The sequence below is a fragment of the Dermacentor variabilis genome, chromosome 2 (assembly GCF_050947875.1).
Source record: "Dermacentor variabilis isolate Ectoservices chromosome 2, ASM5094787v1, whole genome shotgun sequence".
Classification (NCBI taxonomy): Eukaryota; Metazoa; Arthropoda; class Arachnida; order Ixodida; family Ixodidae; genus Dermacentor; species Dermacentor variabilis.
In genome coordinates, this window is record NC_134569.1 from 86,781,935 (window position 1) to 86,797,432 (window position 15,498).

Consider the following 15,498-nt stretch of genomic DNA (forward strand, 5'->3'; position numbering starts at 1 on the left):
GCAGATCGTCTTGATGTGAGTTTGCACGGCAGGGCGGCCACGCGCAAGCAAAGCGAAGGGGCGGTTTGGTAGCAGACGACGAGCCGAGAGCGCCGCCCCTGCGCAGTTTCATGCATGCGCTTGGCTGTCGTCGCTTCCCGTAAATGGCGCTTATACGGAGCATGAGTCATGCGCTCGCGTCTTCCCTCTAACAGTGGACCGACCTGTACGTCTAACGACATAAAAGCAGTAATGAGAGCCCACGCATACATATTCGTACATTGGTCTAAAGCAAATATAATCACTTCTTTTAGGGAGAAAAAGTTCTCGCAGCTACTTTCATACACAACGTAAAGAGCGGCCTAACTGATCGGGACGAAGACGACGAGCAAAAGTGTTCACTAAGAACATTAGCGAAGTGCGCGCAGCATGGCTTCGTTGAACCGCCGAGCCTAAAGCAGAGGGGGAAAAACGTCGATGATCCGCTAAAAGCAGTCCGCTGTTCGAGGTCAGACTATATGCTGTCTCGGCGCTCGGCCGATCCACGTGCGAGTACAAGGACACGCATATGTGCACAGATAGATGTACTTCCGCTGCCAGCTCTGTCACACTCTCTTTCATATCTCCATACACCATGCCCTATTGCTTGCTCTGGCAAGCCGATGCGGCTGTGTAAATCCGCGGAGCTCGAACTTTCAGTCACTGCTTTGCCCTGTCACCGTCGACGACGCTACGTGCTGTCCCGCATTTTGCGCGTATCCCATCATCCAAACGCAGACGCGCGTACATGCACATGTAAGTAAACAAGGCCCCAGATGGAAGCGTTAAGGCGGAAAACTATGGTTCATCCATTGCTTCACAAATAAAACGAAAGAAGAAGGCGGGCGCTGTCGATAAAATAAGCAGTAAGCAAATAAGGCACAAATATTAAACGGAACCCTCGGTCGGGAAGTTCCTACGCTAATGCAGATTGGAAAAAAAAAACAACTTGTGCGGATCGATCGTGATAGCAAACACATTCGTAATGGAAAGGACCAGTGAATAACAGGAAGTTGTCAAGAGCGAAAATCATTGTTTGCTCGGCCCCACATTGGTTCAAGAAGTTAGCCTACTCATGTTGAAGAAAACGCCGTCCCTTCATTATTCGGTGTTTTTTTTATTTACCAGAACGGCGGTCATGGTTATGTCGTTCAGAGTAACCACTTCGCCAATTGTGAACGTAAAAGGGCAGCAGACTTCAGCAATTCATTCTGCCCTGAACTCGTTTACTGCGACAGCAGCTTTTTCCCGCAATGGAGACTACCCCTGCAGGGTACAGCAAACTAGACGAAGTGTAGTTAACCTCCCAACCATTCCTTCCCCCTCTCTTTCTTCTCTCCCCTACAATGCTGTTTTTGCTTGCCTCTTTTTCCTCACATAACTGCGCTCGCCCACTACGATAGAATGAATACGAAGCCAGCAGTGATATATGGTTACTGGTTGGAGGGGGGTGTGGGGGTTGAAGAATAATGTTTTACGTCAGAACTTGAAAAAAAAATTTAGACATTTGAAACAATATATTATTGATATATGCAGGGTGTCCCAGCTAACTTGGACCGCGATTTCGAAAAAGCCTATGCGTTCTTCAGAACAGAAATCGCATGGATGTTGAACAGAAATCGCGTTGAACATCGCACCATTAGTGCGATGTTCAACGTGTCGCGTCGGGAGGCAGGGATGTTGGTGATACATTCGCGAGCGTTTGAAGTTCGTGATCGCGAAATGGTTATCTGACGGTGGGAGACCTAGAAATCGCTCAAGTGAAGAAGCGCTTTATGTGGTTGGACAGTCACTTTTGATCCCATTGGTACATAAATTGAACTAGGTGATATAGAAATAGTGTATTGGTCACTGACGTATTGCCTTTGAGGTGCGATTCTACCATGGGATATATAAAAAACTGGTAGTGATCTGAAGGATGACACGTGTATCTTTCTTTTTTAGTGTTTCCGTGAAGCTCAAGAGCGCCGTTGCGTTCTGGTACAAAAGAAGTGTGTGCTGTTTCATGCAATTATTTATTGGCTGTGCTAACAAACATAAAGCGGCTCAAACTAGTTCGAACTATCACTTTTCTGCCACTCCGTCGTTCAACCGGAACTGAATCATTCTCGCTTAATCGTAACGAAAACCGGTCGAAATAGCATTTTGTTTCTACAGAGCGGCGAAAACCGGCGCCTCGGCTTCAGTGAAAGCTTATTCTACGCATCGGCATTCGGAGCGAACCAAGCACTCACCTATGGGCACGATCTGGAAGCGGCAGGGCTCCTTCTGTCGACCGATCTTGTTTGTGGCCCAGCAGAGGAGCGTGCCGTAGTCGGCCTTGTCGCGTGGAACGTACGACGCTACGCTGCGGCTGCCCTCGGACACGAACGTCTGAAGCTCGTGGTTGCGCAGGCTGCCGTTGAACGCCCACTGGAAACTGACGGCCGACGGGTGCGCGTCCACCTCGCACGACACCTGCAGCATCTCGTGCGCCGCCGCCGGGTACACGACCCGCTGCCGAATGGAGCACACCGGAGAGTCTGCGATGAAAGAAACACGTCGCTCGGAACAAGCGGACGGGAGACGCAAATCTGCGCGCTCGTTGGTGATGGACGATAGACGGAATTGCATAGATCGACGGCGTGTTGAGTACGCGGTAGTAATATGACGGATGATGCAGGGGCACGCGGGCCTTGTACGTAAGGGCGCGGATGCAGCGTATTACGTGTCTTGGATCAATGTTGCGTCCTATATGGCAGGTTTGTTGAGAATTGGCGATTAATAACAAATAATGAAATGATAAAAGCGTGGCACAACAGCTTGCGCGAATCGTATAGGTCAGTATTTCTCAGTCGTTTCACGCAATCGTCTTTTTCAACCTAATTATGGTCACTGCGTGCCAAAAGGGTCCCTTGGAGAGATATTCAAGTAGGCCTTCTGTATTTGCAGGTACACTAATCTGATCTCATCCGTCACGGGCTGTGTTACTTTTTCCCAATTAGGAAAGAAGACGCGAGTAAGGTAATGGGGGACTGTACTTACACTGTACTTTTAGGTGGAGCTCGTTGCTGACCGACTCGCCCTCGCTGTTAATGGCGACGCAGGTGTAGCGACCAGCGTTCAGACGCTGGATGGCCTGGAACACGAGGGACTGGTTGCTCGTGATCACCTTGGCTGCCGGGTCCGAGTGAACGTCCTGGCTGCCTTCGAAGCGCCACACCACTTCGCTCACGCGCGGATTGGCGTCGATGCTGCACTCCAGATACACGTCCTGCCCTTCGAAGATCTCCTCCAGCCTCAGTCGCTTGCCCAGCTGAAGCGTCACCAGTGGTTTGTCTGCAACGGCCAAACACAAACAGACTGAGGGAGAGAAAAGCTGTTTGATGGAGGCCAGAGATATTTGCCTGGCCATACGGTCTATAGTGGGTTACTTCATATGACGGAGGTGACGTATGCAATTACTTATTCATACATGTAAACAGGCACACAACATACACAGGCAGTGAAACAGTGGCAAGTAACTAAAGTGTCTGGTTCGGGCGAGTGCATGTGAGAAAGGCTAGGAGTAGTTGGACAGAATTTCGTCGCGCGCAAGCTCTACCAGCGCTGCTTGAAAGCCCGAGCACATGGTGCAACTGCAAAGATCTGGGCCGTAAATTTAGGGCATGTTTTAGAGTAGCCCTCAAGGCCATGTAGCGCGTGAAGACGCACTAAACGCGAGTGAAGCCATCACACGCATCACACTCATCACACTGTGGCGAAATGGTCAACGGCAATTCGCATAAGAAGTAGTTTGGGTAAGTGAGGTGGAACCCTATATGCGGCGTAAACGTGTACGGCACGTCTTCTAAGGCCAGTTCATGCAGACTGACCCATCGTCATATTCGCCCATCTAGATAGGGCGTAATCCCCAAGAAATGCAGAAGTTCACCACATGAACTAGTGTTTTCACCTAACACTATGTCTTATGTGAATACGGGAAGAGGACTGCTTGAAAACGTGACTCACGATCGAGAGCCCGACTGAAGGGCTTGAAAACGACCGCATTATGGTGTGGCAACATTCATTACTTCCTCAGTGACTTGTATCAACAGCTTCGCATGCGTGTATGTATTTAGCCTCTCTTCCCTGTATTTTCTCCTTATTTCTCTACTTCTCCAGATCCATCCTAGCTGTTAGGCCTTCCTGGATTTCCTGATATGGTTTGCTTTCCAGGCGTTCCCTCTCCCCCCCCCCTTTCTTCTTTAACTCTTTTGTGACAAAAACAGGCACACTGAAGTTATTTCCCAGGAGAATGGGCATGACTGCCGTCGTTCTACGGTAATTCACGCGGCCACCCAGTATGCATGCAATATTATTCTAAATAAAGAAACGAAACACTGCTTGTGGTTTCATTTCAAACACATAATTTATCAATTTGGGAGCCGACACATTGCTAAGTGCGTGTCGCTATACGATGTTGGGCTACCCCCAATGATGCCGTAAGTGGTCAGCACGTAAAGTTAATTGACCACCCAGAATGATCGAGCGCAATGGTGCGAAATTCTGGCTATATTGTACCGATTAAGCAAAACGTAACGCAGTTTGTACTCACAGTGAACGTCAAGGCTGTATGACGCTTCGATGAAGCTCCCTACAATGTTCGGGTTTTCGGCGACGCACCGAAGTCGCTTGCCATTATCCTCTCTAGTAGGGGTGTAGGTGACCACTGAGAAGACGCGATTTCCTATGGGCATCATCTGCGTGTTACACAAGAGCAAAGCAAATGTTACAACTCTGAGTACAATGCACAATTTCAAAATCACATGACCAAAATTGTAGAAGTAACGCTCTAATCGTTTTTCTTTCGTTATTGCTCTTGCAACACTAGTAATGTCAAAGCTTACATTGAACCTAGCTGAAGTGCGTGCCAAAATAATGTTCAGGAGCTGCGAATTCGTGAATTTGTCAGCCTGCAAGAATCTCAGCTCGAATAATGTGAGTTCGGCATGACTTATACAAAGGAGTTTTAAAAGGTGCTAGTTTGTGGGCCTAAGTGAGTTTCAAAACTGAAGTATACCTTGAACCGGTGATTCCAGGACTAAATAAACCTGTTAGTGCACAACGGAAGTAGCCAAAGAAATTCACCAGCCCTTGATAGTGAGTGAATGGATTGACTTTCTGTCCACGTGGCTTATTGGCCTTGAACGGTCACTTTCAGCGATAATGAGTGCGTAAATCTATTAATCTGCGACAACAAAAATACTGACGTGAACCCGAGTTTGGGCCAATCTCTCAGTCTGTGCCAACGTTACCGGGCTCAATTCGAGCTGCATATTATGCCTAATTTAACGGCGGGGCTAAATTTAAGTAAGTCCTACGCGTACTTGTTATTTATTCGAGTCTGTGGGCCAGCTTCATTTTCCTTTGGAAAGGTATAGACAGTGGTAACGTCGAAAAGAAGAGAATGACGTGATGCAGAGAAAGCAAACAACTCCTCAACGGACCTTCACGTGGTCGGCGGATATCTTGGCCTTCCCGCGCCACCAGGTAATCACGGGTGGTGGGCGGGATCCTGCCGCCTCGCACTCAATTTCCGCCGGGAGTCCTGCCGCCAGTGGACGCTGCTTGGACCGGATGCGCACCATGGATGGTTTCACTGTCAAAAAAGGGTAGTATTGAGGAAGCACACAGCGAAGAACCGCACTTATGGGACAGAATTTTGTGAATAAAGCCTGGGGAATTTCGTGAACAAAAGTAGGGCGAAGTACAGATAGAATGAGGTGCCTCGGGCCACCTGTGCTCTAGACGCATCGCTAAGAGTATTCTTTCGAAGAAAAGTACACCGTTTTCCAACCTGGTTCTTGCTCCCAACACCAAACAATGTCTCATCGTACTCCTTTAATTTGCCAGTATAACTTCCCATGCTTCACGACATCTGTTGAAGCGAGGATTTTGAGAATATAGTGGTATTCGCCTCTCATAACAACATGGAATCCATAAAAGGGTAGGGGAGACACTAATTTCGACCGAATATTGCACGAAGCGAATGAAAACAATGAATCGGACTGCAGCAAACAGTAAACATAAAAGAGCGTAGGCATGAAGACAGACTATATCGGGTGATATATTTTAACGAAAATAGTTATTTATAATAGAATTTAAGCCACGTAATGATGCTTTCTTCGCTGTTTGTTCTTTCAACACGGTGGACACTAGATGGTCGACTAGCCGTCGCAGCCTGTTCACTAAGTAACAAATATTCATTAATGAATGATCTTTAGTTAGTGGTGTTGTTAACCAGCATTGCAATGGTAGCATTAGAGAGGGACGCCGCACGAGACAAATGCAATTTATACGATTTTAAGAACACAATCCGTTTTCGAGATGTGGGTCTACAAAACTCTCCTTTTTCCTCTCCGATATCAAAACAGGGTGCGCAAACAGCGCTGGAAGCACTGCCAAACGTAGAGCAGAGCCTTGTAGTGACTTCCTGAGACGTCCGAATCGTTGTCATGCGTTTGTACCGTATGCGAGGGCGGTTCGCTGACGTACGATTTTCGGTAGATAAGGTGATGAAAGAGGCACGCACAGGTGATTCCTCAGGTTCCGCGAAGACGCGCAGCAAAAAAATTTTCCCGCCGCTTTTCATCCAACGTGGACTTTCGTGAATTGCCGTGGGGATGCTTACATTCGACGAAACATGGGCCTAGCACTGTGGGCAAGTAATCTACTTGTACTTCATTCGCGTTGTCTTCGCCAAAGGGCCGACTAGATGTTTGCCTCTAGGACAATGTGTAGGACCAGATTTTTGTGTCTAGTACTAAGAAATCTAGTGGGGGGGGGGGGGGGGGGCTATGAAAGCGCGACCCTTTCTTAGTGTGGAAATTGAAGCGAGAGATGACCACACTAATGTCGTTGTCCATAGGGCAATTTGGACATCGCGAATAATAAAGCAAAGAACGGAAGAAGATGAAAGCAAATATCGGTAGCATTCTTGACGGAGTAGCGGCGCATCAGACACAGCCTTCGTGCTTGTGATGTCGAGGCCGTCGACATCCGACAGTGCGACGGACGGATGGAAAGTGCGTGAAGTACTCTAAACCGCATTAAATAATACCGAAGATTGTCTCGGCAACAATATCCACCCTAGCGTCTGTCTGCGCAGACCTCACATCAGTGGCACAATTTGCTCACGTCCACGCCGCGCACTCTGAAGGCTCATTTCACAAGGTACTAAGGAAACCGAGAGTTCAGTACATGCAGCTCTCGAGGTCATGAGAAAGCCGGTCAAGGCAGTCGGTATTTAGACCAAAGGTTAATGCAGGCTTAATTCGTCAGTTCTGCATATAGGATCCAGTCATGCGGGGCTGCATCTTACCTGCTCTTGTGAGTCCCTGCACAAATGACACCGTAAGCAGCACTTTTCAATTTGTCTGCTGTTATGTTTCAGGGGACCCAATATGGCCACGGCTCATACCCGCTGAGCTGTGGCCATGCCTAACACTAGGAAGATGCATGTTATCTCGCCGTCCCCGACAGAGGAGCCTTGCGCGCGCGTCGCCGAAGTCAGATTTTTCTGAGGACGGCGACGATGTCCCTCAGTCTATGTTTGCCGAAAACAAAAGAATGAAAACTACATGGATGCTTGCGCCCAGTAGCGTCGACAAACGTACTAGCGACGTGGTAAAGTTCTGCCTAGAATATAAAATTTAAGGGTGCAGTCGCTGCTGAAGCGCCCGTATCTAAAGGAAACGACTCGGCCAGCGTTAAAGAAGCTGCTCTTGGGCGAAAGGTACGGGTGCCACGGTAATTAGTCTTTTGTGCCAGGACTTCATTCAACTTCTCTGTACGCTTCAGTTACGGCTGAGCTAATGAGAGGTCCAGCTGGTCCTCCGAAAGCGCACCGTCTGTGCACGACGACGCTTCCCTTCCTTTAATTATTCACGCGCGCCTGCAGTCAGCATTTCCCTTGCACTTCAATCTAATTGACTCCCTTTGCAAACGACGCGCAATGTATCACTGAGTCAATGACACATGACCGCCGTCTCCCTTTTGTTCGCCGCAACATCGCCTGCGAGTCATTCAATTCGCCCGCTCTCTGCCACGCCCCTCCTAACGCCCCCCTCCCCGGAGACCCCGCATTTGTCCCCTCAGTATACAAACCAAAACGTCTGAGTCATTCCGTACAACAGCGGCCTCACGCAAGTCACACAGCCCTCCCCTTCCCGATCCGAAACTCCTGTCGAGGGACTGACGGCGGCTGCGGTGCAAATTCGACGCCGTGTGCCTTCGCCATCTCGTGCGGCCACGCACGCAGGCACGCGCCAGGCATGGGAGGCCATACGGGTGCGTGCTTAATCACGAGGCACTCGAATCCATGCGCCCGGCCACATGCACCGGTCGTGCTACCAGGACACCACGCCACATCTTCCCCTGGCGCAACGCGACTACCTGACATAAGCGTCCGTCATCGGGACAAGCCAAAGATAAAAACTGAAGAAGACTCGTTGATAGATGGGAAAGGGGATGGGCTCTGCCAACCGAAATCACCACGGTACCATAACACGAAGCCCTTCTTCGGTTTGGTTCCCCTACAGCCACTAGATAAGAATGATCTTGCCTGCCTCTCCGCGTATCGCCGCAGTGACCTCGTGCCGCAAGTTAGTTTGCTTGATAGTTGAAGTGGTGCACAAATCATAGACAAGGACTTTAGTTGAGGCGTCACAAAGGCCGCGAGAATGGAATAAAAACAACAATGAATTGCGCGAACTCCACGCGTAAGCTCTAGCGTATTACAAGGCCCAAGGCAAAACAAACAGCAAATAAGGCGAAACCTGAACGTTTAATAGTATAAGAACAAGAGGTTCTTGCTCCATTTGCGTTAGATAATAACGGAGTTTGTGAGCTTGAGGAACGGTGTAGCGGGATGCACCAGCATCCCTTACTGACCTAGCCTCTCTTACACTAATGCGCATTGATAAACTCAGTGACGAGTGGCCTGTGCTTACGCATGTAGGTATGTATATGTAGGAGACCTTGTCGGTAATTTTTGACGTCGCCCATATTCGACTGTTCCAGCGGTACGAATCAACAGCTGATCACTCGACTACTCTAGAGTCGAATTCACACAATGCGCGTTACTATTTCTTGTTTTTGTTTTCCGTTTCTTTCTTGTTATATGTCACTGTCCACAGTAGTGCAGCCCATGGGGCGGGATGGTTCCTGGGAAGAAAAAAATTAAATAAAAACATATAACTAACGAAGTGCGCCATACAGAGTAAACGACGAACAAAGGGAATCGCCCACAACAGAAACGGAATCGGGGTCTATCCGCTTTAAATACGTAAAGCCATGGGTGACAACGTTCAGTCCACACAGTGATTGCAGCTGCCACGCCCATTCATTTCGGCACGTTGCGAAAATGATCAAGTAACGCCTACGCAGCATCAACAGCAGTGGCGCAAGAACCTCGGCTATGCGCAAAAGAAAACACTACAGGCGCAGCGCGCTTTCCTGCACGTTCATTTGTTGTTGCTCCTCAGGGTGCGTATATGCAAAAAACTCTTGCGCTAGAATTGTTTCTTAAGAAAAAATTGTAGCCAGTCTCGATGCTGGACATAACAGTAGCAATGGCGGATAACCAGTGGTAAACATCACTTACGAAATAAATCTGCCTTTATGAGTCTGGGGCCATGTCGACAGTGTAGACGCGTTGTTACGAACTCTTCCGAGGTTAAATAAGATGGTTTTTCCGACGAAGCGTCTGGTCCCGAAACTCAAAGTAGACTCGGTCAGTACGATGTACGCTCACTCGTATTTCGATTCCACACGGAGATGCCAGTTTTAATGACAACACCAAATATGTACTGCGAGAGAGACGTCGAATCTAGCGGTACGGGGGTAGGCAAGCTCTACATGTTTAAAAACTGAAATTTCCTGCAGTTTCCTGCTATACGCCGGTTATATGCTAGACCCATGTTCGGTTCATTATGCGAGCTCATCACGCTATGATAAGCTTAAATTGACCGCCAGAGAAAGAACGGATGAAAGCGCTTAGTGCGGCCATAGCTATGCGTCGTAAGAAAGGACGGATGCAGCATTATTTATTTATTTATTTATTTATTTATTTATTTATTTATTTATTTATTTATTTAAATTCTGCGGCCCTAAGTGTTTCTCGAAGATGAGGGGAATCCAATTAAAACAAGAAAAAAATTTAAAAAACACAGTTGAAAAGCAACGTCTTTAGATTATACATAACAAACTCTTTTATGTAATGACTATCGGGAAAAAATGTATCTCTGAATGAATAATTGTGAGCAAACCATGGAGCTAACGAATGCAGCTTCTGGAACTTACTAATTGCGAGGGTGCCACATACGAAATGACATGAAATGCGAGAAGTTCTAGCCTTCACCGCTTTATCTGTTTAATGGCTTCAGCGGAAACAGTCGCCACCTTCTTTGCGATTACCAACTCCCTTGGCAAAAGAGAAAAAGAAAAGAAAGAACCGTACCTCCAGTAGTAACTCACGAAGTGTAGTTTAAAACGGCATCATAATAAAAACCAAAAATTTCGATGTTTTGTAATGAACATGTCGCTTTTCGTAATATAAAAAGGTGCGAGATCTGAAAAAAAAAATCGGGAAAAGAAACGCACTTTTGCTTCATGGTGTTTACGACCAACCTCACCGGTGGGGGCGGCTATAATGCTATTATATAAGCACTTCGTCTCTGTGACGTAGCACTACTCTCTTTAATACGACCTGCAGTACAAAGACCACGTGTGGTCTGAAATAATCGGGGTCAAAGTTGGGACACCAAAGAAGGAAGGAAGGAAAAACTGGAGAAAGAAAGGCAGGGAGGTTAACCAGTTTAGCTTAACCGGTTTGCTACCCTACACATGGGAGAGGGATGGCGGCGATGAAAGATGGGGAAGAGGAAGAGAGAGAGAGAGAGCACATAGCACAGCACACACACATCGTCCGTTAGAGTCCATCAATCTCGCATGGTACGTGATATCACTGTCACAGCCGCTTGTCCAATCCCGTCTCTTTCAAAAACCGAAGTAGTCCCTTCGTTCCTTCACCTGCGATGTCTTCTGTCGGCGGCATGTGAAAATCGTGTCGAGGGAAAATGGTCTAGTGTCAATGTGCGCTAGAACGGATGGCAGCGACCGTCGCTGAACATTATATTCAGGACAGTCGCACAGAATGTGTTCCAGTGCCTCCTGGCAAAGACAGGCATTGCAGAGAGCGTTGTCGGCCATTCCAATGCGAAATGAGTAAGATTTCGTTAAAGCCACCCCTAGCCATAATAGATAAAGCTGAGTCGCCTCTCTTCGGCGGAGTCCAGTTGGCATACAGAGATGCATCAAAGAGGGCAGGTGGTACTGACGGTTGCTCTGGCTTGTCTGGCTGTTTGGTGTGCACCATAGAGAGAGCGTGATCTCCTGCGCAAGCACTCGAAGTCTGCTAGCTGCGTCGGATCGTGAAAGCGGTATGGCCTCTTCTTGTGCGTCTTCAAGAGCTGCCCGAGCGGCATTATCGGCGTCTTCGTTTCCAGTGACGCCGCAGTGACTTGGCAGCCACTGAAACGTCACGTGGTGTCCTTTCTCCTGGGATGTATAGAGTAGGCATCTAATATCGAATACGAGCTGTTCGAATGGCCCGCGACGCCGAGCTGATAGTACAGATTGTAGGGCTGCCTTTGAGTCGCTGAAGATTGACCATTGTCGAGTTGGCTCCCGATTGACGAAACAAAGTGCAGCGCGAAGAGCAGCTAGTTCAGCAGACGTCGATGTTGTAGGGTGGTCAGTCCTAAAGCTGATGGTAATAGCTTTTGCTGGAACAACCACAGCACCGCACGAACACTGGATGTTTGTGGAATCATCAGTATAAATTTGTTCACTGTTCGCGTACCTCTCGTGCAGAAGAAGCAGAGACAGTTGTTTCAGCACAGGCGACGACAGTTCAGACTTTTTCCCGGTTCCTGGTACACTGAGATGGACTGTGGGGCTGATAAGACACCAAGGGTGGTATCGATGGTTTAGATGCAGCGGTGAAGCCTGATGGAAGTTTGTCGTTGTACTTGTTGATAGCTTTAGAGTATGATGATTGGTGCCTGTCTGAAGGTAGTGTTGCAAGGTGGTGATAGGGGGCACGTGCAAAATGTCTGATGTGCCCTCTCAGGGCTTCCATCGTAATGTGAGTTCGCATTGGATGGTCCCGAGCAATCGCAAGAGTTGCCTCTGTTGACGTGCATCTGGTCAAACCGAGGCAGACTCTGAGTGCTTGAGCTTGTGCTACCTGCAGAACACGAATATTTGTCTTGCAGGTGTTGGTCAGTACAGGTAGACTATATCTTAAAAAACCGAAAAAGAGAGCTCTGTAGAGCTTAAGCATTGCGTCTACTGACATCCCCCTCCCCCGTCTTTCCTGTCAAGTATTTAAACAACTGGGAAGTTGCTGTCAGGCGCCGTTTCATGTAGGCCACGTTCGGGCTCCAACAGCGGTCTCGGTCAATAATTACGCCAAGGAATCTGTGGGTTCGGACATAGGAAATGGTCCGCCCAATGGTCCGCCCATTGGGACACCAAGTTAGGCTGTTAAGTACAGTTCAGTGTTTTATGCCATCAACAAATGAAAACTAGCTCCAAGGAAAGCAATTAAGCAGGTCATTTTAGTGTACTTAGCCTTGCTGTTTCTCTGTTAGTTCGCGTGTGCAGAAGGTTTACTCGTAGTAAACTAAATGAGTATAGGTATAGGTATCATTATTCGGTAGACAAATTGGTAGGGAGTTAGTGAATGAACAGAGGAGCTCGTAAGGTGAGTGGTTTATTTCACGTAACGAAATGAAAACAGTAAACATAAGCGACATTATTGAAATATGGAACGAATATATACTGTAAATTGTCAACCAGAAAGACGATGTGTGTTATATTTGAGTATTTGACAAAATGCAACATTTCAAATTAGGAGTCAACTCACGGGCGTCATTGGAGAAATCCTATATCACGCAGGAAAAGCTTACTTCGTAACAATGAGGTAAATATCAACCCCAAATTTTGAAGTGCAGTGCGTGAATCCTTTCGACGCCATGGCAGAAAAAATAATTTACAAGAAATATTGTCTGATGCGGGGATTTATGGAAGTAATATTGACATTATCAACAACAAATTACAATACGCTAGCCTTTGATGAATACAACAGGAGGCCTCATATAAAATCAAATCATTATGGCCTCCCACTTCGGTGAATAAGCAATCGACAAAGCGAAGAACAAAGAACTTCGGAACAATGGAGAGTACGCATCTTGTTCTGCTTCAGTAAACAAGGCTACTGCAACAAATTACTGAACAATCACGAATTGAAAATGTAAGTGCTGTAGCGAAAATGAGGCTATATGTTCCGTGCATCAAATTTAATAATTATACTCACATTCAGTGAGCACCTTCTGCTGTTTCGAACCAATCCATGAATGCCGTTGGCCATGCACATGATTAATAGTAAGCGCTGCAGATGCCCTCGCAATAACAAACGCTACAATGAAACTCTCTTTTACCCGCACTCGGTATCGCTTACTTGAACATAAAAAAAAACAAGTAATCCGCTAAAATCCTCCACTGAGAGGTAGCTTTCACCTTGATCAAAAGTCGGCCGTGTGCTTGTGTGTGCGCGTGCGTGCTTTAATATTAACGTATGAATGTTCAACCACATAGTTAATTTGACATCTCCACTTAGTTGTGACGGTAAAATAACCAAGCTTCCATTGAGCGACTATTTGTTATCAATGACAATACGGTGCAGAGCGATGTACGGCGTGATAATACACCTACTACAACATCTTGGCGAGTTTTCTTACATTAGTTGTCTCGAGTTTCACTATGGGATGACCGCAGGAGATAAAGTGTGTGGAGGAGCCAAAGCGGCCAAGTTTGCTTTCTTCATGGACCGTTAAATCTCGTCAGACAACGCCCGAACGGCAAAACTTGGAAACGCTCGGGGAAATCCGCTAGCGCAAGCGGAAGCAAATCCGAGCAAGAGCAGAAACCCAACTCGTTGCCGCGTACGTACCATGCACGGACTAAGGAGCACGCAAACAAATTATCGCGACGCCAGTCGCGCGGTGTGTGGAAAGACGAGGAGAGGAAAAAAAGGCAAGGACGGGGTTTCCGCCGTCACATACTTGATTTAATTTATGGCAGAAACTTCGCGCTTCAACAGGATGGCAGGCGAGCAGACTGGCAACGCTGATTGGAGAGCTTCAACGAGTACAGTTAGTGACGGTGCTCAAAGTTAGTGGGAAAACTGGACTACTGACAGGCCACCGTGATCCCGAGCACCTCTTCCGGCGTTTCCTTAACTTGCCCATTTCTTTCTTTTTTCCTTTTTGGCTTATTCTTCTCACTGCGAAGCACGCTTTCAAGAAGTTTGGGTTTCAGGGAAACTGAAGTAATTAACTAATTGGAAGGGTACTGTAGTCGGTTTGCTGAAGCCCTGTCGCTCTTGGTTTCGAAAAACGGGGCTGATAATAAGTAGCAAGCGCTTTGCCACAGCGGCGTGCTTACATTATCAAAATATGTGGTCAGAAAAAGTGGCAACATTTTCCGGCATTCGGTCAAAGCCTATTTGTTGTTTCCTACGCAGGTAAAATTGTAGAGTCAAACAAGGAACGCAACCACGTTCGAGCTTTACAAGGAATCTGACATATTGTGCTTGTAAGTGAGAACGTCTGTTTATGTTATCTTTTACGGCATTTTTATCAATTGTCTATATACATTCGTTATTGCGTTATACTAATATCTGGTATGAAGTATAGCTGTCGTACGTTTAAAGTTGACTTCTTAGCAGCAAATGGTTGGATAGAGATCTGGTACATATATATGTACCATATCATATGATACCATATGATATGTATCATATGATCATATGATACAAGCTCGACAACGTTTTCTACCAGATGCGCTGAAAACTGGGCATCACATCATCTTTCCGTGACTTGCAGCTCTCTGTGGCGAAACGAATTTACTGACAAGGCTGTGCGGACTGCCCCACAAAGACACCGAGACGCTTCCAATGCTTTTGGCGACGATGGACGCTGCCAGGAGATTTTGTCTGTTTGCCAGCAAAAAGACGCCAATTTTCTGGAGCTCACCCAGTCTCTCCAATGGCCGGCTGCGTAAGATGAACCCTTCGCTACGGCTAGAAGTGCCGTTTAGTCATTGCTGCAGCGAAGTAACGTTGCTGTACCGCTTGTGGCTTAGAGTGGCGTTTACTAACACTTACTTTTACTGTATTGGAATGAGCAATAGCTTGACGCGGGACTACTGTAGGTGTGAGGAAACAATAGCCTGTCCTCGCTACGACGTACAACGCCTCTCTCTCCGGATAACTCCAAAACCGCTTGGACTCGAGACCATTTTCCGATTCAGTGATAATCCAACCATGGCTACATCCATTGCTAGGGCGAAACGCTATTGATGCATTGTGTAGTTCTCGAAGTGCGCCAGCCTGAG

General features: G+C 47.3%; 1 protein-coding gene across 1 annotated transcript in view; it reads right to left on the reverse strand.

The window, feature by feature from the left end:
* The window catches only part of LOC142572238 (roundabout homolog 3-like), a 271,702-nt gene that overhangs the window by 17,603 nt on the left and 238,601 nt on the right, over positions 1–15,498 (reverse strand). Inside the window, exons 5-8 of the mRNA XM_075681210.1 lie at positions 5,487–5,638; positions 4,595–4,739; positions 3,043–3,336; positions 2,253–2,540 (exon numbers count right to left, since the gene is read on the reverse strand). Of these exons, the coding sequence (XP_075537325.1) occupies positions 2,253–2,540; positions 3,043–3,336; positions 4,595–4,739; positions 5,487–5,638 (879 nt within the window). The remainder of the gene's footprint in view (positions 1–2,252; positions 2,541–3,042; positions 3,337–4,594; positions 4,740–5,486; positions 5,639–15,498) is intronic.